The sequence below is a fragment of the Erithacus rubecula genome (assembly GCF_903797595.1).
Source record: "Erithacus rubecula genome assembly, chromosome: 3".
Classification (NCBI taxonomy): Eukaryota; Metazoa; Chordata; class Aves; order Passeriformes; family Muscicapidae; genus Erithacus; species Erithacus rubecula.
In genome coordinates, this window is record NC_136689.1 from 110676318 (window position 1) to 110703261 (window position 26944).

Consider the following 26944-nt stretch of genomic DNA (forward strand, 5'->3'; position numbering starts at 1 on the left):
TTCCACCAGATTTTACTCTTGCTGCATCCTTCACTGGACTGCTCACATTTGCTAACAAAGCAACTTGAAGGGAAGAGCTTCTGTGTGGGTAGTGATTGGTCTTACATAATTCCACACTGAAAGTGATTGTGCTGGCATTGGGGCAGGTGTGCCTCGGGCACAAAGCAGCAGCTACAGATAACCATTTGTGATTGCTGCCCTTGTGTTCAGCTATGGACCTTTAAGCCAAGTGACCTCCCATGCAAGCTTGGGTTGCCACCAACCACAGTGACGAGTCAGGACTGAGACAGCTCACATCCTCTATGGCTCACCAGAGAGACCTCTAACAACAAAAGATCCAGTTACATGACAGTGGGTTCAATTCCAATTTCCCCATCTAATTGTTTAACAACAAAAGCCTGCAAAAAAAGGTCTGACTAACTAATCATGAGTATTGCTTCCTGTTTGCTGAAGCTAAACCCAGAACAACGGTTTGTGTAATGATGATGAACTGTTAAATAAAATTAAGTCTCCTTCCCTATGGACTTCATAATAAAAATTGTAAACAATGTTTTGCAAACAAAGCTGCAGGCCTAGGGGTTGTCATTCCCAGATGGCATGAATTAGTGGAGGAAGTTTTGTTGTGCTTCCCTTCCCCAGCCCTCCACCCCTCCCTGGGTTTTGCATGTGCTAGCTTTGGACAGGAATGACTCAGCTGCTGGTGAATCACCTGCTGAAGTGCTGAAAATGCTGGCTTGGCAGCAGTTTCTCCAGCAACAGTGAACTGTCAAGGCAGACTGGCAAGAGAATAGTCTTCTGCAGCTGGAAGAATTTTTGTGCTTCCACATCTTGATTTGCTGCTATTAGAGGCTGCACAGATATTACTGTGATTTCAAAAATGCCTGTTGAGATCTTGCTTGCTAAAAAATTTCCTTGTGCAACTGCTTATTCATGACAGGGCTTTTCACAGGCATTGATCAAAAGCTGTCTTCAAGAGACAACCAGGTGGTGAATGGCTCATGCAGTGTAACTGGAGAAATGCATGTAAGGGATGCTTCACTCTTCTCCTGTTGGTGACCTGCAAGGTAAGGGATATTCCAGAGAGATTGTTCCAGAAAAATATATGGGTGTAGAAAATCCTTCTGAAATCTTGCTATTTCAAATTACTATGTTCCGCATTGGTGGTGGTAGAGAAAGAAAGAACGAAAACTAAAAACCACATGGAAAACTTTGCCAGGTTCTACATGTCCACATATCCAACCAGCTGCTGGGGAAAAAAACATTGAAAACCTATTGTCACTATGTGTCAAGTCTAAATGTCTTTTACAAACAGACTGTTTGAGAGATACAAACTAGTGTTTGTTTACTACAACGATTTTTAACTTATGTGATCAATGCATCTTTTTAATTATTCAGTGTTGGTATCTCCTTCACCTTAATAGTCAAAGCATCACAGAATCTTTTAGCTTGGAAAAGACCTCTGAAGTCATTGAGTCCAACCTATGATCAAATACCACCATGTCAACTAGACCATGGCACTGTCACATCCAATTTTTAACACTGCCAGGGATGGTGACTCCACCACCTCCCTGAGCATTCAGTGTTTAACAACCCTTTCTGTGAAAAAGTTCCTCCTGGTGTCCAGCATAAACCTTCCCTGGCACAGCTTAAGGCTGTGTGCTCTCATCCTGACATCTCTTACCTGGGAGAAGAGGCCAGCTCCCTGCCTTGCTCCTTTCAGGTAACTGCAGAGAGCAAAAAGGCCCCACCAGAGCCTCCTTTTCTCCAGGCTAAACACCCCCAGCTCCCTCAGCCACTCCTCATCTGACTGGGGCTCCAGACCCCTCACCAGCTCTGCTGCCTTTCTGTGGAAATGCTCCAGAACCAAAATGTCCCTCCTGATCTGCGGGGCCAAGAACTGACCCCAGGACTCAAGGTGTGGCCTCACCAGTGCTGGGTGCAGGGGAACAATCACTGCCTGCTCCTGCTGGCCACACCATTGCTGATGCAGGCCAGGATGCCACTGACCTTCTTGGCCACCTGGGCACACACTGGCCCATGTTCAGACACTTTGCCCAGCATCTCCAGGTTGTTTTCCACCAGGCTGCTTTCCAGCCATTCTGCCCAGCCTTACAGGTAGCAGTAGTGTATGTGCCAGCTGCTTGTTCTCAGCAGCAGCAGCACTGATGAGCATTGTGAGCAGATCATCCCCAAATCTCTCTTGTGGCTCTAAGGAGGAACCAGCATGTGGAGAGCAGCAGTGTCATGGCTCCTGTTTAGCTGGTTATCCACCCTTTGCCAACAGATACTTCTTACCATCGTCTTTGCCAGCTTCTTCTGAGCCTAAACCCTCTTGCAAACCAATGGCTGCACAATGATGGTTAAATTCCCTGTCATGTAGAGAAAACAGAGCCAAAAAAAGGATTATTCAAAGTTGCATATCTGTGTAACTTATTGTGGCAAAGCCAGAGGGTTCATCACCTGGCAGGACCAAGGTAAACAAACAAGTCTATTTCTATCAATTCTTATTTTTGGAACAAGTCTAACATTAACATTTTTTGTGGGGGAAGATCCAAGTATGTGGCAAAATCCCAATGTAAGCCAGGTTTGCTCATATCATCTCTCAATAAGCCTTCAATCTAGTCTTATGGTAAGTATATTCTTTGAAAAACAGATAGAGGATTTACTCAAAGGCATTCCTTTGCATATTTTTCCATAAATATTCCACATTCATAGTAATATTAAAAAATATTCCATTGTCTGGAGTAGCAGACATTGTTCTTACACACTAAGATGACCATCTAATGATCATCTCATGCAGAATGCAAAAATCCATATATCTGGAAAAGTAAATGCAAGTAAATGCACACCTCTCCAAGTGCTGCCACTCTAATTCCATTCCAGCCTCAGTGGAAATCCACTGCTAAGTTGTGTGTGCTTAGTGCATGACAGCATAGACAAATCTTAAATATAAGCAATTATTATCAGCATTGTACTGACTGTGATTTACCTTTCTTTTGTCTTTCTACCTCAATTTCTTTTCAAACCATCAGCCACTTTACTGTTGGAAGTCTCCATACCACTGAAGATAACTATTTACCATTATGTTAACTGTAATCTAAAGTTAAGCATAACATATGAGTGTGTGAGTTTATAGATATTTATCTTTTTCTCCTAAGACAATTACTTTTGTTAAGAGAAAATTACTCTAAGAGACTGTAGTCCAGTTACAATCAATCCATTTTGCTAATCTCTAAAAATATCCAAGGTAACAGTAGTCAATTTATAGCAGTCCTTTCTCTATGCAGGCAAAATACAAAGGTTCTTAAAATTTTCCATCCAAGTCTCATTACAGTCCAGCTAGGGAGTGGCAAAAGGATGAAAGCCAAGGAATTTCCAGAAATCTTGAAGTGCTACTAAGTCACACTGACGCAGTGCCCTGACTATTTGCTTGATGAAAGATGCAGGGCCATTCTGCCCCTAATTAGCTGATATTATCAATGCATCCCAAAAAAAGTAAAAAAATCTTAACCTGCTTACAGTGGGGTAAGAAAAAGGTATTTAGTTCCCCATTCATGAACATATACAGTCTTTTAGCACTCTTTGACCCCAGTCTCTGGAAAAGACTATTTTAGTTACCACATTTTCTAAGTCCCTTCTCAATTCAAGTCATTCTTTATTCAGATTATATTTGGTTTACAGTTTAACAGAATAATGCATCTATTGATGTGAAAATATCCTTAAAAATATTAATAGGTGTATAAAATCTGGAGACCAGTTCTGTGGCAGAATGTCTCCCAAAACAGGTTTAATGGAATACACAGGCATGAAGCCCTAATGAATCCTGAACTTCAGTAGCCACCACAGAAGCTCAAATGGTTTACATGCAGGAATGTAAGAATGGACATTGTAGATTTCCTTGGGGTGATTTCCTGGATTTCAAAGTGGCAAGATCACATGATTCAACATAGTTATGAGAATTTGTATTTGATTGTAAAGACATAGATTATTGCTCTATTCTATCTCCCTCAAAATTCTCAGACAAAGAATTGGTATGAACCCTGAACATATCCCTCAGCTTGTTCTCTTGATCTCCTTGGACTTCTACTGCTACTTTCTGGATTTTAAGACAACTCTATTAAAAAGAAAAAAAAAAACCAAAAAAGCAAACAAATAAATATATAATTCAGGTGGAGAACATGGATAGATATTTCTGGTATGTCTTTGTGGCTTTTTCTGCTGTAATGCAACAAAATAAGAAAACATATATATACAAGAGAATAATACATGACAGGCCTTCACAATGGAAATAATGCAACAGCTTTTCCTGTGGATGTGAAAAATCCATTGTTTCTGTGCCATGTTTAAAAGGCTAAACTTGTGGCTGGCTGAATAAAAATAAATGCTGTGAACATGCCACTGTCTCCTTAGTCCAGGCTCCTAGCAGTCAGGGTGCTACCCCATAAAATGCTTGCTATAAGAGATTATTTAACCTGACAGACAAGTCACTGCCCAGCTTCAGATGTAAATCTCAAACCTGCTACAGTATACTAAATTGCAAAACTAGTTGAAAAGATTTTTAAAAGTGGAAAAGCTTGGAAACCTTCCTGTCTGCCTCTTCATACCTCGGTGCAATGTAGAAGCAAAACAAAATCTAAACATTATACTTAATATATGTACAATTGGAGTATGAATATATATGTGTGTGTGTGTGTGTGTGTTTATATATATATCCTATATAAAGTGTTTCCAAAGGGCGTACCCTTTTTAAAAAACACCTTATTTGTAAGACACAATGCAAAACTATCCCTATTTTAGGTCAGGAAATTCTCTAGAACAGTAGAAACTGATCCAGCCTTCAAGAATCCTGCGGGCCAAAAGGAACTCTTCTGATACATCCCACAAGGAGACCATTCATACCAACTAATGATCATCAACAATATCACCAATATCACCCTGCCCTCTTCTCTTGCACTCTCCACATATTTAGTGGACTCCCATTTGAACTGTTGAATTAAAGTTCCTCACTTTTTTATCCCTCCTCCTGCCTTCTTTTCTGAGGGGGTTTTCCACTTTGGATACTGTAGTTCTTTTCCAACAAATGTAGCTGCCTCTTTCCAAATCTAGAAAAAAGCAGATGTCAGGACATTATTTCCTAAATGTGAAGTGATTGTTTAAGCGCTCTCTCCCCTTTGAATGGGAGCTGAAAACCTGACCCATTTAGACAGGCAGAGTTACAGTCACACACAAATCAAAAGCAAAGATATTCTGGTTTTTTTTTCAGTTATCTGAATGCTAAGGACCAATCCATAATGCCTAAAGTGTTGTTATAAATGTCACTGCAGATAAAAATTATCTGGATTTAAAAGCATGAAAGATGGCAGTCAGACATTTCATTGTCAATGTGGAAAAAATAAAGGTTGAATAAACTAGTTTCATAGCTGTCTTCCAAGTCCTTGGCTCAGAAGCAAGGTTGGAAGCAGATTTCTGCCTCTTGCTGCCGGTGGAGATAATTGCTACAGCAGGCTCTAACTGCTTCAAGTACTTTTATTTTCTTTTTGGCGGAATTAACTTAGTATTCTTTTTTTTAGGAAATTTTAACACAGCGACTTCAACTAGGCACCTTGTCAATTACTCCTGTCCTCTGTTAAAACAGACTAAATACCAGAGGGCAGAAATTACACACTTCCTGAAGGAAACACTTCAAACAAGCACCTCACCTGGCTATTCTAGTGATATTTGCTCCTTCTGGATACAAAACCCTTGACAGATATGATTACTTGGAATTGACAGCTCTCTCTCAATTTGTTAGAGGCTCCCCAAAACACAGGTAGAACACATATTCTGCAAGAACTGTAGCATGATTCAAATCAGTTTTGTAACTTTATCAGCTGTCCATGGTGCATTGTGTGAGTGTGCTTCATGGTTAATCATTATCATGCCAGAAATATGCAGACAATAAATAATGCAAAGTGTGTTTTCTAGAATTAATATAGAGAAGACATTCCATGTTAACCTTCCAACAGGAATTCCCATTTCTGGGGAACCATCATTAAAGATCATGTGCTCAACAGATTCCTCAGCTGTCACATATCACATTGCATTAATCTCTAAGCAAGCTGCCTTTACAGCAATAGAGTTAATAGAGGTACCTGCCCAGGGGGACTGCATCATGCCCCAGGTTCCACAGCCTAGACTATGGCACCTTCTAAGCATGAAGTTTATGGTGCTAACATGCCAAACTTGTCCATCAAGAACCTCTTTAATTGCTGCTGGCTGACAGTGTTGCTGTTGCTGCTCGTGTTCTGGCTCTGTTCTTCCTTCTGTGCCAAAGCCAGGACTGCTGCCTCTGGACCCCAAGACACAGAGAGGTGAAATATGTCTTAGGATTCTTCCCTTCTGGGCAGGGATAGTGGAAGACTACTCTACTACTAGTCCTGCAAAATCCTTAGATGTAGTTATGCATGACTCTGGATTTTACCCTGGGTGAAGTTTCTCAACATGGCTCTACCAAGAACCAAGGTTTGGTTTAACCAAGCAGTAACTACCCAGCAGATACAACACCACAAGGTACCTTGGCATACAACTCCTGCCTTTGGCACACCTTTGTCTTGAACATCTCTGTGGATGCTCATTTCCCTAGTCTGATATTGCCAAGGGCAAAGGAAGAACATATGATTTTTTTTCCACCTCTCTTCCCTAGACAGAGCTATGTTTTTCTCAGCCAAAAGCCACAGGCTATCTGTGAAGTTCTCACAGAAATTCAGCCTGTGAGCTTGGTGGCTTTGAAAGGCAGAGAAAATATCATCAAGCTGGAGACACCTAAAACTAGAGAGCAATTGTGCCATACAGTGAGTGGGCAAAAGTCCCTGCTTGTAGTGCTCCCCCACCTACTGAAGCATTGATAACACATTTTTAAGTGTGACCTGAGAGACAGTAACCCTGCATTTTCCCAGAATATCCAGTAACTGTGGATCCAAACCCATTTCTCTCCATTGTCACAGCAATGAAAAAGTCAGTGAAAGAAGCGAAGTTATTTTGCTAAAATGCTTATTTCACAAAGCCTATGGCTTTGAACAGCTGCTTAGCAAAGAATGCAGTCCACACCAGTGTCTTCAGAAGATCATCTGCTCCTAGGAAGGTGACCAGAGAAGAGGTACCTGCTGGGGTCCTTCCTAAAATAAAACCAGACTACCATGAACACCAGATTCCAAGCAGGTGAACATAGCTCCTGGGTATGAATTCCACATTCATAAAATAATAATGGAGCTTATATCTCAGCTGCTGGCTGTTTGTTTTCCTTCTCAATCTTGTTCAGAGGATTTAATCAAGTTAATTTTTCTTGGCACTATGTTCTCTATGTTTGGAAGCATTAGGGGACAGCAAGTTTTTTGCTACCACAGGACTATGATCTCACATGGAAAAGAAATACAGGAGGCAATAAAATGCCATGGACTGCCTTTGAATCACCATAACCATAATTATTAGGCCCATGAAGCCATCTCACTCAAATCTGGGGCTGTCATTTTTGGGGAGAGACTATTTAAAATTTCAAGCAATGGCCATGAATTCTTTTGTGAGAGCTGCCTGATTTACCATCCAGCAGTCAGACATTATCCTGTCACAACTGCAATGCTCTTCCTTTTCAAGTTTTATCTTCTTGTTTGGGCATCATAGTAATCCTTCCATGAGTCTTCTTGCTGAGAGCAGAAAGAAAGACACTTTCTTGGCATCAGGAAAGTAATCAGTCAAGATCACTGTTATGCAGGAAGTAAGCCACCTTTTATCTCAAAACATATCTCAGCTGAAGATCCAAACACTCGCTCCATGCAGCCTCCTGAACACAGGGGAAGGATGCATGCTGTTTGACCTCCAGGATACATCTCCACATCTGTCCTGCCATCACAGGAGATGGGGGAGAACAAAAACACCACAGGATAGGCTGTTATCCTCCAGGCACATGATGTAATTTGCCAGTGACTACAATATTCAATGTGGTAGCAGCACATTGATATAATGGCATTATTTGTGTACTCCTACTAGGACAGCTAGCAAGCAGAGATTTTCTACTGAAGTTCTGTGTGACATACTATGCATGTTCAGTCAAGTACAGAAATTGGTCTCTAAGAGATGTGAAAATACTCATAACTAGTTTTTGCATACACCCAGTGAGTCCAGTGAAGGGCTGCAAAGATAATTAAGATAGTGGAGCACCCGCCATACAAGGAGAGGTTGAGATTTCTGGGACTGCTTAGTCTCAAGAAAAGGCTCAGCCCCAATGTGTATAAGTACCTAAAAGGAAGGTGTAAAACACAAACTGAGGCTTTTAGTGGTATTCTCTGAAAGGACATGAAAAAAAGTACATTCAATTTTCACATACTTTTCATTTATTTGTTTTGAAACAGAACATGAATAAACACTAGAACAGGTTAACCAGAGAGGTTGTGAAGTTTCCAGCCTTAGAGATATACCAAACCTTTATCTGCTAATAATCCTTCCTATTTGTATAGACAAGGGAAATTAAGGTAGTTTCTAGGTAGTTTCATTTAAAGAAAAAAAGATTACCCATTTACAAGTCCCCTTTTTCTCCACACTGATTCAATTGCTGTACCAACAGCTAGCAGAGAACTGTGACATGAAGTAGACTTAGCATGTACAGAAGTGATATACATATAAGCTTCCTTTTTCTTGTTCTGGATTACAAAAAAGTCAAGGTAGCTTTCTAAGCATCCATTGTCAAAAATGGCAATGCCTCTTCAGCATATGCTCAAAATAAATGGACAGTCCTAAGAGTGAAGGGAAAGAAAAACAAGTCTTTGTAGACACGAGGCAATGGGTCACCCAACTCAGAGAAGCAAAACATTACGCTGTTACTCAAAGGATGGCTGTAATGATATTATTCGGTTCTGTCAGCATCATCTCTTTCTGAAATAATCCCAAGAGAAACCCCTATTATACAACACAACACTCTTGCTTTTAGTAGTTCACTGTCTTTGTTGACAAGACATTGAATAGCCCACCTAGACTGGCAGTCTCATGCTTTATAAATACATGTTTATTCTTCTTAGGAGACGAAAATTTAATATAGTTCTTAAAATACTGTACTTTAAAGATACAAAGACTTCTGTTACAAAGTTGCAGTCGTGATATTAGCTTTTAAAATAAATTAGGCACAATGTACATCAGCAACACATATGCTTAATTTACATATCCTTCCCTGTCCCTGCCCCAACATCCATTGTCACCTGTGAGTTGAGAGATCACACCTCCAAAAATTAATAAATGTAATTGTTTTTTCACCAACACAGTGCATCTTTGTATCTCACAAAACTTTCATTTGTAAGAGTTAGAATCTGTTGTTTGAGGAAATGCTTGAATTCCACAGCTTACTAAGGAATGGCAATAGCACCAGCAGTACAGCCCATGCTCATGGTTCACTGGATGGCAGTAAGAAGCCAGATCTACAACAGGCTTTTCTGGCTGCCTGCTAAAACATGCAATTTCTTCGTCTTTTCTTCCCCTCAAAGTTGCCAATTACTGCTTTGTGATGCAGGATCACATTTAAGGCATTATAAATCAAAGCAACTAAATTCAATTAATGTATTTTCATAATTAGATGAAAACAATTTGCTGGACTAAAAAAAAAAAAACAAACCAGTTCAGATGAAAGCTGTTGATTAAGAGCCAGTTAAAAAGCAACTCTTAAAAATCTTGTTACTATTGAGAGATGTGGCACACAAAGTTCACAGCTGCTAGTGAAATGAACTTTTCCCACCACCACCTTTTAACAGCATCCACTTTAAAGGTGCTGGTCTCTGAATTTTGTGCTTTTTCACTCCTTCTTTGGTCGACCTTTGAAAGTATTCATGGTATCAAGGACTCCAAAGTAGTCTAAAAGGAGAACAGTTGCTTTCACTGGCAGGAAGCTGTAAGGCAGGGGCGTGGAGGAAGAAGATAAAAAGGAACAAAGAGACGTCAGAAGAGTTGTGCAGTTTTATCACAGGATTAGTTTAACCTGGCTAATGCTGGCAAAGGCAGTACACTCTTTAGAATATAGACCCACTGCTCCTCTCAAAATATAATTTATACTCATTTGGCAGCCTGAGTTCTTAGATAGGCGCCAACCTGGCTTGCAACAGAGTTGAAAGGGCCCAAATGCTGGAGCAAGACTCCAGATGGGTTTACAGCTGGATCTCAGAGATCTTTTCCACCCAATAATTCTCTGACATGCAGTTATGGAGAAGCAGGCCCAGTCTCTGCAGCCCCAGTAAAATTGCACCCCAATGGAGTCAGCAAGGAACAATTAGATAATTTGTGTCATTGTTCTGTGGCCCAAGAGTAGACTGAACCCATAGAAACAAACAAACAAACATGCCCTTCTAAAAACGTGCATAACTTCATGAAAATTCACACCAATAAGTAGAAGCCTCTTCTATACTTTAAGCATCCCCAGATAGAAGAGAGAGAGGGAAAAATAAACATAACTTACCTTTTCAAAAAATATAAAACATAAATGATGCGTGGTATGAACAACATTTCTTGGTTCTGCCGAACAGCACTGATTATCCTGTCAGCCACATACTCTGGATCCAGAACAGGAAGCACACGTGGCCACCTGAAAAAAAAAATATTTATTGCTATAATACAAATTGCTTTGGATTCACATTTTATTCAAAAAACTCTCAAATTTGGAGTTATTCAACTAAAAAATAATAACTACCACAACTCCTGCGAACAACAGAATCTTCCTTTTGTTAGAGTGAGTGGATATTATTATTTTCCCCCTGTCTTACCTCTCATAAGACAAAACCAGAGATCTCATATTAAGACACACCAGACTTTTCTTTGGCTACTACACTTTGTCATTATACATGCATACTGAGCAAAGCTATGCCATCAGTCTCAGGAAGAGAACGGGGGATTTAGAAACCAGAGAGGACAAATGAAACATTTGGATTCTGCAGAGGAAGGGGCATCAATTATGTTTTACTTTTCAGCTTAAATGAATAGTAAAGTACCTAGGCCTTTTGAGTTGCCTAGTCACTGGATAGCACTGTTAACACCCATCTGAAGCTCTAAAAATAATACATGCAGAAAAAAGCCAGGCTCATGATTTTCATAAAGGAAATAGCAGTTTATAATATGCTAAAAATGTAACCATTATTAAAACCTCACAAGAGTTTACTCACTTGGATTTAATACCATCAAACATTCCTGTGTTTATGACAAAAGGACACACAATTGTGGTTTTAACACCAGTCTTTTTCAGAGTTCTCATCTCCATATCAATTGACTCTGCAAAACCAACTGCTGCAAATTTACTCGCACAGTAATCTGTAAAATAAAATATTAATTGCAGTTAAATATTTAAATTTACAAATTAAACTTTACTGTCCAATACTAAACCACTTCACATCAGAATAGGAATGGTTTTCAGGATTAGGTTAAAATTTAATGTGATTCATTCCTTTCTTTCCTCTCCTAAATCAACTGCTGTTCTAGACTGGCAGACAGAAGGTTTCTCAAGTCATCCCTGCTACCACTTTTCCACTCTCTAACAAACAATAGTAAATGAAATTATTTTTGCATACCATTTTTTCTTTAAATCCATGCACTCACTTATTATACCTCAAACTCATGTTTTCAAGACTCTGTAATGTGGTTTCAACTTGAAACTCAATTTGTTGAGTTTCACTATCACTCCTTTGAAGGTAGATTTCTTTTACTGCTATTCCACCTTATTTCATATTCCTTCCTCTTGTATACATGTTTCAGAAATGTCTTCTGAGCTTCCTCTAAATCTAAAGTGGCCTCCTCCCTATCAGAAACCTGCAAGTAAATTTTAAAAACATTGATGTTCTCAGCTTCCAAAGTTCTATATGGCTTCTAAATCCTTCTGCCTTGGCAGAAAAACCTGTTTCATAGCACTTCTGGTCTGTTTAAGATTGGCTGTTTTGAAAGACTACTTTGCTACAAAAACATCCAGAAACTCAAAATCAGTTGGGGTTTTTTTTGGGGTTTTTTTTGTGGGGTTTTTTTTGGTTTGTTTGTTTGTTTGTTTTTGTTGTTGTTGTTGTTTTTTCCCCATGGATATTGATTGTAGAGTTTAAAATCAAACTTGTTAGCTTTAATACACTACCTGAAAGCTGACTGCCTCCACACAGTCCTGCACAGCTTGCTATGCTAACCAAGTGTCCATGGTTAGCAGCAATCATTGCTGGGACGAAGGCTTTGTAAGTCTGCAAAGTAAATCAGAGTAGCAATGTCACATTTTACTAAGTAAGCTACATGGCATGATCTTTTGAAGGTGTCTGTTGATTTTAGAGAATTTCTCCAACACTTTAAATAAGCTTTTCCCTTTCCATTATGGAAAGGATGTGTTTATGTATGTGGAGCTTGTTGTTTGAGCTCTACCTTCAGCTATTTAAATGGGGAGTTCCAACCCCACCAGTACTACCAAAGACAGATGGGAACTTGATGAAAGCTAAATATATAGCTTAACCTATTCATGAAGTTTATTTCAAACAAGAATTAAGTGTTCACTGCAACTTTTGTGAAATGGCAAAGATTTTAATTTCATGTTTCCCTTCTATTAAATTCATTAAATCTTTGTTATTAATTTTATTTCTAAATAAAGTGAAACATGACTGAATATTTTCTTTACAATTATTTATGATAGAAATATCATATAAGTGACCTGTCTTCACTGAAAGGAAGAAAAAACACACCAGGTTACTCAATCTAGACAAGAGCTTCACTTACTACTACGAGGATTATCAGAACATCTGGTGTTTGTTCCTGAAATTATCACAGCTGAAGAACAACTAGAACACTAATAGAACAGAAGAACTGAGGCAGAATTGAACACTTCTCTGTTAGTAGGGGCAGCAACTATTAGGATGGGCCTCTTCATGTCATTTAATAATGAGACTACAACATATGACTAGCCTCAGAATTTAAGAGTTGGTCAACTTCAGCTCTTAAGAGAATTTCTCAATGTGAAGTGCTTCCACCTGCCTACACTAGAGGTTCCCAAAGGATCCATTCTGCCATGCTTTTTAAAAATTTTACAGACTCCAGAGCAAAGTAAGTAATTTCTTGTATAATTTCTGACTGAACTTCCAAAGAGCTCCATATCCTTGCACGTTTTTCTCAATTCCAAAATGCAAAATTAATATTGAAAACATGTTAAAAGGATATCTTAGTATGTATATGCAAAATACAGGTATTACCCAGAAGTGTGCCATTGTGTTCACTTCCATGGTTTTATCTACAAGTGAATCTGGAGAATCAAAAAATCTCTTCCCAATTACAACACCAGCATTATTGATCAGGATGCTGACATCTCCAACTTCTTTTTTAACCTAAAACAAAAAGTATCAAGATAGTGTGTGATAAATACAAAATATTCTTTCCAGGCATTACATATGAAAACTTATCAAGAGAAATATTACACATTTAAATAAGTTGAACTTATGCTTGTTATGGATCCAAACACCTCAGGTTCTTGCATAGTTTCACCTGATGCCTTTTTAAAAGTGAGCTCTCAAATGGATTTTCTTCAGATTTGTGGAGCCCAACAGTTCCACACAAGCTTCTGCTTTCAGCACCTCTGATTCCGAGGACAAATGTTCCAGATAAGTCTTTCATGCAAAAAGCTTAACTAACACAAGTATTTTGCTACAGTAAACACATCTTGAAACGAAAGAGCAATTTTGGACTAGAATCTGGTACACTCTACCTCAGAAATTAGGTTGGCTAACATACATTACCTATACATTTAATTTACTTAGAGGAAGTATAGTTTTCATTTTAGTTCTAGGCTGAGAACATTCAGGAACGGACTCATTTGAGAGAACAGCTGTAGGCCAGCTGATAGCAAGATATTGTGTCAGCTCTCCAAAGCCGAATGAAAATATTTAATATAGAATCTGAAGTATAGGTCATTGATCTGAGCTATCTAGGAAAAATGAAATGGGTATAACAGTGAAGAATTAAAAAGTAATTTATCACCTATTCTTTACTCTAGGTTAAGTTAAGTCTTCCTTAAACTTGCTCCAATCTTGTCTATATTTTTTTTAACTAAGCTTTAGGATCTGGGTACTTCTGGAACAGGGACATTAGAAATAAATTTTAAGCTATAGGTTTTAATAGCCAAAAGACTGTCCTTTAGCTTATTGGTACAGGAAAGAAACAATGACCTGATACATGCAGAGCCTTTGGATTTTCTTCCTACCAAAGTAAGTTTTTCATGGTGTCTCTGTGTGGCTGATGAAGCATATATTAAAGATTCACATATATTTCATTTTGGCTTTAACACTGTTTTACTGGGAGCTAAGTTTTAAAAAATATCCTGCCCTGCCAGCACGAATTTAGTTCACCACAGTCCTGCAAAACTTCAAGCCTGCATAGAGCTGAATCACCAGAAGGGAAAAAAGGATCTGGAACCATGCTGTCATATCTTGCAAAGGCTGATGCTGAACACTAAGATCCAAAGTCTACTACATTGCATGAAGTAAACAGTGGCACTGAGCACCACCTAATAGTGAAGTCTTTTTGTAACTGCAAGATTGGATGATTCTGCATCATCAGCAGCACCTGTCATTTCTGAAATAATGGTAGTAGGGTGTTTTCTTCCTTGCAGATCACCATATGGATTATTAGTGAAGCTGACAGAAAGTTTAAATGAGGGACCATGCATTGTACCCTACTGCAACTTCTTTCTTGCTGTCTAGCTCTGTTTGCATCACCCTGAACCCATCTCACACAGATGTACACCCTGTTCTCTTCTTCAAATTTGGCAGCATGGCTCAGCCACTGCTTTTCTCCATGGGCCCACAGCATTAGCTCTCAATTCAAGTCCTCAAAACTAAAGGTTAATTTTCATCTGCTTCATTCCAGTATCCTTAACACTACAATACTCCTCCTCCAGTTCTCTCAGTTCAGCAGGAAACAGAGCTACAGGCCTGTGGAGAGATGTGCAACTGCTCTACAAGGTCAGCAGATGTCCAGCTCAGCTGCTGTGACAGAGCTGCAAGGGGGACCAAGGCTGATCAGCATTACTGGAATACAAAACCAATAACACCAGCCTCTAACAAGCTGCAATTCATGCACAAGCTTCACACATCAGAAAGCTTGTCATAGTGATTTTTTGCACAGATAGAAAATGACAGAAGGCTAGAGCTTCGTAAAGAGCCCCAGAACATTATATCAGCCAACAGATGTTCCTGAAGACAGCTGAACTTCTTTTAAAAAAAAATTCATCCCCAGGCAAGACTCACTGTGGAAACCTCTTCGGTCAACAGTTAAGTTTAGTAAATTCTAAGCAAATGAGAACAGGTTCTTACACTTGAAATTGTTTAACAATCTTAGCTTTTGGCAATACTGTTAGTTTGCCCAAATTATCTAACCCCATGCTATGTTTACAAAGCTCTTCAAAAATGAAAGAAATAAATATTCAAGACATCAAGATACATTTATTAATTCAGATAAAATAAGTCTGCAAAAATCTCTTCACAGGAATGGAATTAGTTGAAAATTGCCTAAGCAGCTAATCCTTTTTACAATGTATGGTCTTTTGATAAAAGGCTGCCAGAACTTGAAATACTGCTTTAGCTTCAATAAATTGATTTTCCGCACTTCACGATTAAGTGGCTGCTCAGTGATTGAATGAATGAATGAATGAGAAGCTACCCAGTAAAATGTGCTACTGAAAAAGAGTGCTGGCTCTTTTTACTTTTTAAGGAATAGAGATACACAAGTCAACTCTAAAAAACAGAATTCTTGAAATAGATAGGAAGCATAATACATTCAGAATGAATGTATTTTAATCTCTTGCTTTGAATCCACTAGAAAACTTAATCATGCATCTTGCACCCACACTTGCACTCAGAATAATGTCAAAGCCACAAATGAGATACCTTACCTGGTCAGCTACTCTGTAGATATCCTGTCTTTTGCTACAGTCACAGACGTAAGAGTGCACTCTCCCTGCTCCCTTTTCTCTGACCATTCTAACTGTGCAGTCGAGTCCCTCTTGATTAATATCCCAGAGGACCACCGTGGCTCCAAGGCTGGCAAACTTTATTGCCAAGAGTCTTCCAATGCCACTGCCTGCTCCTGTTATTAGCACGGTTTCACCACTAACATTCTTCTTCCGCACAGGAACAACCAAGAACACCAGTGACTCCAGTAAGTAATAAACAAAAAGTACAATGACTTTTAATGTTTCCAGGAAGAAGTTCATCTTCAGGCTATTTCTTCAGATACCTGATAAAAAACCCAAAACATTTACCAGATAGAGTAAACAATAGAGAAAATGCAAGCATCGATATTGCAAAAACATTTTCAGATCCATTCTAAATATTTTCTCAAGCCTTCTTTTGAGTGTTGTTTCAAAAAATATATAGGCTTACACCAGCATATCTAACCCATTTGTCCTGTTTCTGTCTCATCTTGAGGTTGCTTCCACTTTCCTCCAGGATGCAGCACATAATTCATTCACCATTCAGCAGCAGTAGGAAACTCCTGCCTTCATCTTTTTTAGAAATTCCCCATTCCTCATGCCATGGGTTTCATTCTCTGCTCTGACAGAATGTGGACAAAAATCTAAGACAAATAAATACATACTACTACTAATAAAAATCTGCCCACTCAGCATCTTAAACAGAAATGCATGACAATTAAAAATCAAAACTTATGGTTTGATCAAAGAGCTTTAGTGCTCACAAACTAGCACTATAGGTCAGGAAAAATTCTGCTTTTAGGACCACAACTTTTTTGCTTTGTAGGCACCCCTTGTCACCATGAAATCATATGCAGAACAAGTCACAGTCACAACTGTGTTGAAAAAACATGAGTATAAGAAGCTTCAGAAGAAAATAGGGTTATTAACCTCCAAAGCACACTAAGTAAATGACTGTCACTACTGACTTTTCAGCTACCTGTACTACCATTATTAAGGAGAGCCTGATTTTGCAGTTAAACATGGCTCTTTAAAAATGCACTGCAAAGCTGTTCAGTTTCTTCTCTTCACCTTCCTGCATTAGGCAAATGCCATAGGGTTGACTCATACCATCTCAGGTATGTGTTTAACCTCACAACCTGTACACATCCCAGCAATGCTGACACTGAGCAGGTCTTTGAGTCCTTGGAGGAATGTTATTTTATTTCCCAGTGTACAAAAGCCGTGCAAGAAATTCATCCTTGGTCAAAACAGGTTTTAATCTTTGACTAGCAACACTATGTAGCAATGACATCTTCTTTCTCAGCTAAAGATAGAGCACGCTGGCACTTACACTTCAACCTTTAGCACTGCATGCCCAGTCTGATGACATCTCCTGGTTAACTTTGCTATCTATGTGTATAGGTAATCGTGTTTGACAAGTGCCAGGAGATAAGTCACTCAGGTCTCTGCTACTCTGAGCAAAGTTCATGAAATTCAGCATGTGAACGTACACGTGTTACTATGAGCCTCAGGTTTTCTGCATGGGAAACTAGGCCAGTCTTGAAAAGAAACAGGCCTCTGCTACAGCAGAGCTAGTTATTTCAGAGTTTTCTGGCAGAAACATTGAGACATTTTAAAACTGTTCTGATAACAGAAAAACATTTGCCAAAGACATAGTGGGTAGGAAAACAAGTTCTTTCTGGCAAAGTCATGGGGTGAATGCTTTCTGTTGAGTACTTTCTATTTTTCATTCTCATTAAAATGTGACAAAATGTGCACAGAGGCAGTTACACCAGTAGGAAGTGAAACAAATATCAAAACAGCACTGGAACATTTTTCCAGAGCCAATATTGGCATTTCCTGTAATAAGCTTTCTTATCTATAGAGCTATTACAGTTCTAAGCAAAAATAGAGTTATAATGGAAAAAATATTATTAAATTTCATGTACATTAATAAATGCAAGTTTTTTGAAGCACAGGTTCTTTGTTGAGCCTAAAACAGAAGCAACAAGTCTTTAAATTAAATGCAGTTGCTGAATTTAACTTGATTGCACTAATTTAATGCACTTAACATAAAACCCTCCATTTGCATGAAAGGGGACTGGTATCTCTGGCATAGATAAGGATGTTAAAAGTAATCCCTATGGAACACCAAGTGATAAAATTGACTCCAGAGGCAATACATAATTTGACCTAATCTCAGTTTAAAATTTATGTCAGTAATTCTTTAAGTAAAATATTCATACATTAGGCTTGTACAGGTCAGAGGCACATTAGATCTTTCAGAAAAGTACTATTTTCACTTGAAGTAGAGTCTGCATACAGACCACAGGAGACTTCCTGTTAGAAGACCAACTCTGCATCCTTCAAAGAGATGCATAATTTCCATGGACACATGTCTCCCCTAACCAGATTTGACTGGGTCTCCATTCTCACTCAATGCATTAGTATTGCTAATTGCACCAGGTACTGTAACCAAGCATATCCACACAAACAATCAAACTTGCCACTCACTTGGCCGATTTTGGCTTGTCAACTAAAGTGAGAAGGGACGTGTTTGCAGGTGAATTAACCAAGGAGATCAACCTCAGATTACTTCTGATGCCTTATATGGATTTTTAGTATTCCTATGTACACAGACACATAAGTGTGGAGGGCTTTTATGAGAAAGAGAAGTATCAGACGTTCTACAATGTTTATCAGACAGATTTCAAGTGCAGATAAACTTGGCCAGCAAAGGCTTGTTGGTACATGTGCCACCGCTCACCACCGACAGGCTCTTACAGACCTGGCAGGGTCCCTAAGGACCACCACAGGATTGGGGCTGGCAGCAGAACGCACACCACCTCTGCTCGTCGAAGGATTAGAGGTTGATCACGCAATCACATGAGTAGCGCTTGGCAAGGAAGAATTTTTCTCACTGTACCGGAAGAGCTGCGACCCCACAAACGTATATAGTCCTGCAGCCAAAGCGGCCCGAGTGCAGTAGTAAATTCCTTATCCCGGAGGATGCTGGATAGCCTAACTCTCACCTGGCACAGCGCCTACCAACGCAATCGGCACGGCAAGAAACCCCAGGAGCAGGGTTCAGCTGCAGCGCCCGGCTCACCCCCGCTCAGGCCGCCTCCCGAGGACGCGATCCCCGCACCGAGCCCGCACAGCCTGTCCCGCCCGGCTCCGCGGTACCTTCGCCTGCCGGCCTGAAGGACAGGCAGGGCACCTCCGCCTCCCGGCGCGGCGCAGCGGCTCTGCGGAGAGCGGCGCGAAGGGAGCAAGGAGCGCGGCAGGGCGGAGCGGAGCAGCCCTGCCTTTATCGGGCAGCCCGCCCCGGCCGGGCTGAGCGGATGCCCGGGGGCGGGACGGGACGGGACGGGACGGGACGGGACGGGACGGGACGGGACGGGACGGGACGGGACGGGACGGGATGGGATGGGATGGAGGGTACGGTCCGTGTCCGCTCAGCCGGCTGGGCGCTGCGGCTGCCGCGGCGCTGTCCGCGCTCCGCCCGCCCGGATGGGATTGAACCGGGCGCGCCCGGCACGGGGCTGCGGGTCCTGCCCGGGAAAGCAGCTGCAGCCCCGGGCGGCAGTGAGGACGCTTAGTCCCGTGGGCTCTTCACTTTCACAGGGTCAAAAGCTCAAAGGACGGAGCAGTTTGTGGGGCGAAGGCCCTCGGCACAACTCTCCAACTCCCCTGCACTTTCCCTGGATTTTTGTTGTTGTTTGTTGGGGTTTTTTTGTTTGATTTTTGGTTCTGTTTAAAAAAGTGCTGAGACCTGCAGGTAAAGGCGTGGTTGATGTAAAGAGGTCACCTGGCCTGTGTGAAGCCGTGCTGCATGGAAGGAGTCTCACCGGGGTGAGCATGACTCGTTCAGGGTGGAGTCCTTTCGAGGTAATGAACGACACTTCAGCTTAAAAAATGTGTTCCGGCTGTACCCAGACTAGAGTTGTGGATTTGCTAATTCAGTGAAATGCTCTTCATTTACTGCTATGTATACATAAGTCCCTTAGGGCAGCATTGTTTTGGAAGGTTTTTTTAACCGTGTACTCATCTTTAGGCAGCAGAACTCTGAAACTGTAACCTGCTGAATATTCACAATTTCAAGGAAGTTTGTATGATGAAAGAATGCTTAGTACGACCAGAAAAAATATGACCGAAGGCATTTCTTTGGCAAATCATTATCATAATTGTTAATATGCCTGCTTCCCAATATTATTGTATTAAAGCAGTACATTCAGGAAGCTAATGATAGTCAAACAGTGACACCGGCTGCTGCTTTCTGTTTGTGGATTGTTTAAAGTGGCTCACTTAAAACAAGAAAGTGTAAAAACCCATCCCATTTATTTAATTTTAAAAAGGTTTAAATATGTGCTTTCCACTAATACTTGGAAATTAATAGCAATTAACATTGAGAGCGACCTTTTGACTGGAGTTGGAGGCTAGAAGGTGTGGGACACATCCCCTTTCTCCACCTTGTATAAAGATTTTAGGCATGTAAGAAACTTGGTGAATAAAATTTGCTGAAACAAAATTCACCAAATAGCTTCACTTTACTAGCCTTACTTATGAAAGACTGACTTACCTTACTAGTCTACCTTATGAAAGACTAAAACTAGTTTGTAGAGAAACCATTTTAAGATTGTCAGATCAGCATGTTTCACAGTCTTGTGTCAGAGAAGATACAGGCAGAATCATTATTCTTGATTTTTTTCTAGAAATTGAACTATTCTAATTTGTATCAGATGAGGATGCCTCCCTCTTGCCACATGTTACTTTTGGACTGATTTTTGAGTGCTGTCAGAATTCCAGGCATGTGGAATTGGGACTGGTGGTGTTTGTTTGTTTTGTGTAACGTCCCACTTGGTGTCTTCAAAGGAACCCAAGGTCATTCAGGTCATAAGAACAAGCCTGAGGAACTTTGTAAATACTGCTTGTCTGCAGTACTTATGCTGTTTAAGTGTACTGCTAGTCTGTAGCTTTTTTTACTGAGGGCTGTATGGTATTTTGGCCTACCTTAACTTCAAGGAAACACCTGGCATCTGTTCTTGGGTAGATATTGACACCTCTGCTGGAACAGTGTATCCAGTAGCACACTGGAGTCCTGTTTATGCTTCATGTGAATTGTGATAGATGTTTTATTACATTCACCTGACATCATCACCACTTAGTCTTGATTATAGATGTGTTGCAAGAAGCATGAATAAAATAAATAGAGAGTTAAGGTTGCTCTAAGCTGGATAAATGCAATTGCATGGTGATTAGAATAGTCATCCTCACTTCAGAGTAAAAAAAACAAACAAGAATATCCTGTCATGCTGTTCTCTCAAAAGCTCTCATACTGTTTCCTTTTTTTTTTTTCTATCAGAACACTCAAAATGCAATAAATATTTTGATATTAAAGCATCAGTTATTCCCCATGTACCCAGCTGTTGAAGTGGAATAGTGTAATATGCTTGTAAACACTGATATTTCTGCTTTCTTTGAATGTTTACTTTAGAATTCTAGACTGACCTCATTGTGCTCTTCAACATCTTCACAAGGGGAAGTGGAGGGGCAGGTACCAATCTCTTCACTCTCATCAGGATTCAAGGAAAATATATGAATCTGAGTCAGGAGAGTTTTAGGCTGGATCTCAGGAAAAGATTTTTCACCCAGACAGTGGTTGGCCACTGGAATAGGCTGCTTAGGGAAGTGGTCACAGCACCAAGCTCAAGAAGCATTTGGACAATGCTCTCAGGCACATGGTGACTCTTGAGGTGTCCTGTGCAGAGCAGGGAGCTGGACTTAATGTACCTGATGGGTCTCTTCCAACTCAGTGTATTCTCTAATTCTATGATAAATTTTCATTGGCAGTATCAGCTGCTTTAGCAATTGTAGGTATGTCACTGCAATTGCAGCCTACACACACTCGTCCTTAGTCACACATTACAACTTCTAAGAGAGGAGTGGGTCTTCACAGAAACCCTAGGGCCTTGGTCATGGAAGTCAGAGGTCTCCTGTGTTGCCTCTGAAGGAAACAGGGCAAACACCACTTAGCCAGAGTTCCTCAAAATTGACTTTTCCTTTTTATTCCTGCAGAAGAAACACATCTGGGGCAAAGGAGATTCCGGTCGAGGAAGGACTATCTTGAACACAGAAGACTAAGGACATTCTGAATTTTCATTTACTATGTGCATTTCCTTTGAGTGATATTTACCATCTAGTGGAGGTTTATGGAATTCTAGTTCCCTCTATTAGCAGATTTGAAAATACAGGAATTGTAAAAGTGACAAATTATGATGCATTTGTGCCCCATTCATTTCATCTGGGAAAAGTGCCAAGTCCTGTTTAGCGAGGGTGAGGGGGTGAGATGTGCTGCACTAACATATGTTCAAAGTATTTACGAACTACACAGCAAACATAACCAGCAGATTTGGTGTTCCTCAAACATTAGGAGAGGGACAAATTCTCACTGGAAGAGGAATATGCCAGCACTAATTATCACCATGACTTAGCCAGGATGGCTCAGATCCCATAGTTCACTGTTAAGATGTGCTTACAATGTCAGGACCTGATAGATTCCCCAAGCATTTTTGACAGTGAACCTCATCAGAGCAAGAAAATGTATTTATATGTGCCAGTTCTGCAATGAAATCTATCACATGTTCACACAGCACAGAGGATGGTGTGGCAAGAGGGGTAAAAGCTTGCAAAACAAGACTAACTTAATTGGGGCTCCCATGCCATAACAAAGTGTAGTATGGGTGCTCCTGCCTCTAACTGTGGCAACAGGTAGTATTATACACAGGGGTGTGTTGAAATTATGTTCTTTACCCATACAGAAATGCCTGTTGTATCAGTCTGGTAACCAGGCAGCGTTGGCTGAGCTCCCATTTGCCTCCAGAGTTAACCCACTTTATTCAGAACAGCCAGATGAAGGAAAAAAAAAAAGGGTGATTCTAGTATGACACAGAAATGTTACAGCATATGCTCAAACATTAAGTATGTGTCCAAGAGCTGTTATAAATCAGCTTTGTTTAGCAGCATGTGTTTTCTGATCCCACACTAGGATTTTATTTGCCAATGTATAAGTTGTAACTTCAATGCACGATGAACACAGATAATCAGTTGGCTGCCACAATCAGCTGCAAAGATTCTGCTGCTATGTAGCTGTTTACTCAGAGCTTTTGCATGCTCCCCTAGTGCCCATGGTATGTTCTTATTGGCATTCTTACTTACTAGAGTACCTGCCTATACTGCAGGAGGAAGTGTCCCATATAAGATTTTTCTCCTTTCTTCATGAAAAAAAAAAAAAAAAAAAAGTGAATAGCTACTGGAGAAGTCTGGGCTAAAACATCATTTAGATGTACAGGCTGTCAGGATGGATTTAAACAGAGAAGCTAAAAAAAAAAAAAGTAATTAATAATTCTTGCTGAATAATAAAGGGAGTGAGGCAGTTTCCTACCATTTGGCACTTGGAAGAAATGCTTTCTAATAAAGAGTAATGCAAGGTTTCTGACATAGAAAAATTAGACACAGCAGGGAAGCAAAACCAGCAAAAAAGGCTGGAGGCCTGGGAAAAGAGGCAGCAAGGCTGATACCAATTAATAGAAAGAAAAGTTAGCCAGGTTTTAATTTATTATTTGAATATATAGGAAAGCAGTGGGTTGGAGAGTGTGTTCTAGTACAGGAGTTAGAAGGGATTGGGGGAGAACAGAATGGAAACAACAAGGTATAACCAAAGAACTAATTTAAACCTTCATGTGCTGGAGGGAAGACTCCAAGTGTGGTAGTCATGAGTATCTCATCTGGGCTTGCAGATCCATGCCCTGATGGAAAGCCAGGGCAGCCTTACATGCAGGTAGGGGCTAGAAGTGAAGATGAATGATAGGGGGAGAAGGACATGAATAATGCTTCTGTTCCAGACCTAATCTTCATTTCTCTGCTCTTCCTTCTTTTCAAATTCTGTTGCTTTTTGTCTTGTTTTAGATATTAAACAGCCTGGGGAGAGTGAGATGCAGAGTTTCTAGTGTACTCTAATGCACTCTGTAACATGTGGCCACTAATTCTGTGAATGTTCAGCTTCATTCCATACCTGTATCACTGCAAGCTACCATGAAAAAAAAAATTTGCTCCTTTGCTCCTCTGTTACTTTGTTGTTTATAGCCTAAAGGAGATGGGAGTTTCCAGCTCTGCACCATTCTTTCCAGGGTATCAGCTGATGTGATTATTAAGTATCAGGATTTTGTCTATTTTCATGTAAGTGCCTCTCAATAAGACAGAAAGTACCCTCTCTCCCTCAGTAAAACTTTCTGAGTGCCAGAATATACTTGCATGTCTTGTGATGGTTGATTTTGGCTTGCTGTGTATTTCTCAAAAGCTGAGATAATGCTGCTAATGTCTGTGAAGAAAATAAAGGCTGATACATTCCTCTGTATTGTTGGCCTGCAAATTGGAAAAAAATGCTATGAAATGAAAAATTGCTGATATTTTTATGCTAACTTTTATGTTAATGATATCATACTTAGCTGCCAGCTGCAATGCCATTAACCCTTGAGTCTCTGCTACATGCAAAATCCCAGCACTGTTTTTCTTTTGGATTTTAACTTGCCTTTTTCTCTACAATTTCTAAGTTATTAGGGTCTCCAGCTATAGAGGAAATCCACACAAATATTTTGGTGGAACTGTTTTCTCAGAAAACATACAAATTTGTGAATATTGAGCATGAAGAATTTACAGCAGTGTACTGGCTTGGACAAGGTTTGACTGTGTTTCCCTGGTTACTTCAAAAGAGCCTCAAACTAGCTGCCTTCAAAGTGATCCAGCTGATTTCTGAGGGACCAGAAATCACATCAGCTCTACTTTGCCAGGTTTGATTCAAACTTAACTGTTACTCTTCCTCATCTGCAAATCTGGATTTCTATGGTCCACTTAATAGTCCACTTAATATTTAAGCTGAACAACTCCCCAAAGAGAAGCTGAGAGTACAGGCCCCATTTCTATGCAATGGTTCTAGATGTGCATCAGTGCTACATGCTTGTGCTGCATGGTACCACATGCAGTGCAAACTGCTGTTTGCATCATGTAAACTTCTGATCTAAACTAGGGAGATGATTTGTATTCAGGGCTTTGAGGTCATGAGTACTTATAGGTCTACATATGTAGACATATGCAGTACTCTGTAGGCTAGAAAGTTAAAGAGTATAAGGAAAAAGACATTTCAAATCCTAAAGCAGATGGGAAAATCCCATCCAGCTCTTTTAGTCACTCTTCTCAATCCTTTTTAAAGCTGTACTACATTTTGTTGTATTTTATTACTATAATTACACTTTCATGATTTTGTTATCTCCATTTGCCTATACTTGTTTGAAATGCATCCAATGCATTTGTTAATACATTTTCCCTACAATAAACTGTTGTGTCTTTGAGTATTATATGTAAGATTCTTATTTTAAAATTCACTGTTGTCCCATTTCAGCTGTGACTGTAATGCTTACAGTAGCTGGCTATTGATGGATTAAACTGAGCATCATGTTGGTTGTGGCAAAGGGCCAATACATGTGATGCCACAGCAGCACAAAGTGGTATGATGAAAAAGTCTCAAGGAAGTTTGTGAAGTAAGGAGACCTGTCCAGGAGATCTTTGCTCTCAGCTAACCCTAAGGAAAAAAACTTATCACTGCTTTTGTAGTCCTTTATCTTTCACTGTATTTTATACTAGAAATGGATAAATTAAAACTTTTTTCCACAGCTGAATAGCTGCGTGGGAGATTTTGATTTTGTGATTTTTTTTCCCCAAGACATCACTTGCTAAGTGTGGAACCTCACCAACAGAAATCCTATAAAATCATCTCAGTATGACAGAGACAAAACTTTTTTGCCCATTTTTGTTCCATTTGAATATAGGGTATTATCTGAGTACTCACACCATCACTTCTCACATATCTGAATATAAAGTATGTCCCTTACATTTTCTGTACATTTCTTCATTACACAATGAGTGTATTGCTCACTTAATATTTTTCTGTATAAGACTTGAAATCTGTAACATGTTAATTCCATAGCTGAAAGCCAAAGAAAGCCATTTTTAAAATGCTTCACCGTTGCCCATTTAATTTCCTGTGGTTGAAGGAGTGTTCCACCAATGTTATCTTCCTCAGCCTCCTTCCTGTTCCCTGAAAATTACACTTGGAGAAAACAAGACCACAAGACCACCTCGTTTTTAGACTGGATTTTGGTTCAAAATCTGTCAGGCTGAAAATTGCTTGCTTCTTAAGCCCAAATGAATGGTCTCTGAAGAAGGGAAAGAGTTGGGAAAGCATTTGGAAGCATATCAGAATAATATGCAAAGTGACATAATAGTTTTTCAGGGAAGAAAGGATAAGAAAATATAAAGCAATAAACACACCACCCACACCTTCTGTGCTAAGTGAGAACTAATTCTCAGAAAAGAGCTAGAACAATTTGGAAGGTATGCTAAAGAGTGAACAGGCTGTCACACTGTGCAATAGCTTTTGCCTAAGAGCCATTTCAACAGCTTGGAAGAATTGAGAGGGGAGAGGTGTGATATAGGAATATAACATCTCAAGTGCTGTGGATGAACTGAATGATTATTCTGTTTGTCACAATAAACAAGTAGGTGATAACATCAAGTGACTGACATCCTCAAGGTGTAAATGAAAGAAAAGAAACATTCCTTTCCTTCTACACCCTTAGTCCTGGAAATCAGACTGATTTGCATGGTGCAAATTGTAGTTATTTTATGCAGGTTGATTATAAAATGAATACATACACATGAAAAAGTGTATTAAAACCCAGTGGTTTTAGTGATTGACTACTGCAAGTCCCATTTCAGAGATTCAACAGTGTTTTACATATGTATGTAATAAGTATTGGACACTTTGCAAAGTGATTGTGGAGACTGGTCTTACTGCTCAGAGGAGCAGTTTAAAGAAAGAAGTGGCTCATTTCAGAAAACTAAATTACACAGCTGATCTGACATGACTGATACCTATACAGCACTGGCAGCAACATTGTTCAT

At 39.8% G+C, this 26944-nt stretch overlaps 1 protein-coding gene and 1 long non-coding RNA gene across 6 annotated transcripts; one reads left to right on the forward strand and one right to left on the reverse strand.

Annotated features, from left to right (window-relative positions):
• Positions 1 to 8348: 8348 nt before the first annotated feature.
• Positions 8349 to 19256, reverse strand: LOC306800508 (epidermal retinol dehydrogenase 2-like). 2 transcript variants are annotated; one of them, XM_079302713.1, is made up of 7 exons: positions 19112 to 19256; positions 15905 to 16248; positions 13212 to 13343; positions 12119 to 12218; positions 11169 to 11313; positions 10469 to 10594; positions 8349 to 9905 (listed from the first exon to the last, which is right to left on the reverse strand). In XM_079302713.1, exons 2-7 carry the CDS (start codon positions 16223 to 16225, stop codon positions 9812 to 9814), a joined length of 918 nt encoding a protein of 305 aa, XP_079158839.1. In that variant the 5' UTR covers positions 16226 to 16248; positions 19112 to 19256; the 3' UTR covers positions 8349 to 9811. The 2 variants fall into 2 exon arrangements, with proteins under 2 accessions (XP_079158839.1, XP_079158840.1); XM_079302714.1 differs by lacking the exon at positions 19112 to 19256 and adding an exon at positions 18772 to 18942.
• Positions 19257 to 19690: 434 nt separating this feature from the next.
• LOC306800512 lies at positions 19691 to 25376 on the forward strand. Of its 4 annotated transcripts, none has more exons than XR_013773844.1 (3): positions 19691 to 19816; positions 20641 to 22261; positions 24538 to 25376. It is a non-coding gene; the product is annotated as an uncharacterized lncRNA (long non-coding RNA). The 4 variants fall into 4 exon arrangements; XR_013773845.1 differs by having other exon boundaries at positions 20641 to 22133; XR_013773847.1 differs by lacking the exon at positions 24538 to 25376 and having other exon boundaries at positions 20641 to 20845; positions 22004 to 24341.
• The last annotated feature ends 1568 nt before the right edge of the window (positions 25377 to 26944 follow it).

Bases quoted from the DNA above. Each gene is read 5' to 3' on its own strand.
- LOC306800508 (XM_079302713.1), bottom strand. From the start codon at position 16,225: ATGAACTTCTTCCTGGAAACATTAAAAGTCATTGTACTTTTTGTTTAT. The intron at 11,314-12,118 runs GTAGTGTATTAA...TTTATTTTACAG, and splicing joins TGGAGGCAGTCAGCTTTCAG to ATTACTGTGCGAGTAAATTT. The intron at 9,906-10,468 runs GTAAGTTATGTT...CCTGCCTTACAG, and splicing joins GTTTTATATTTTTTGAAAAG to CTTCCTGCCAGTGAAAGCAA.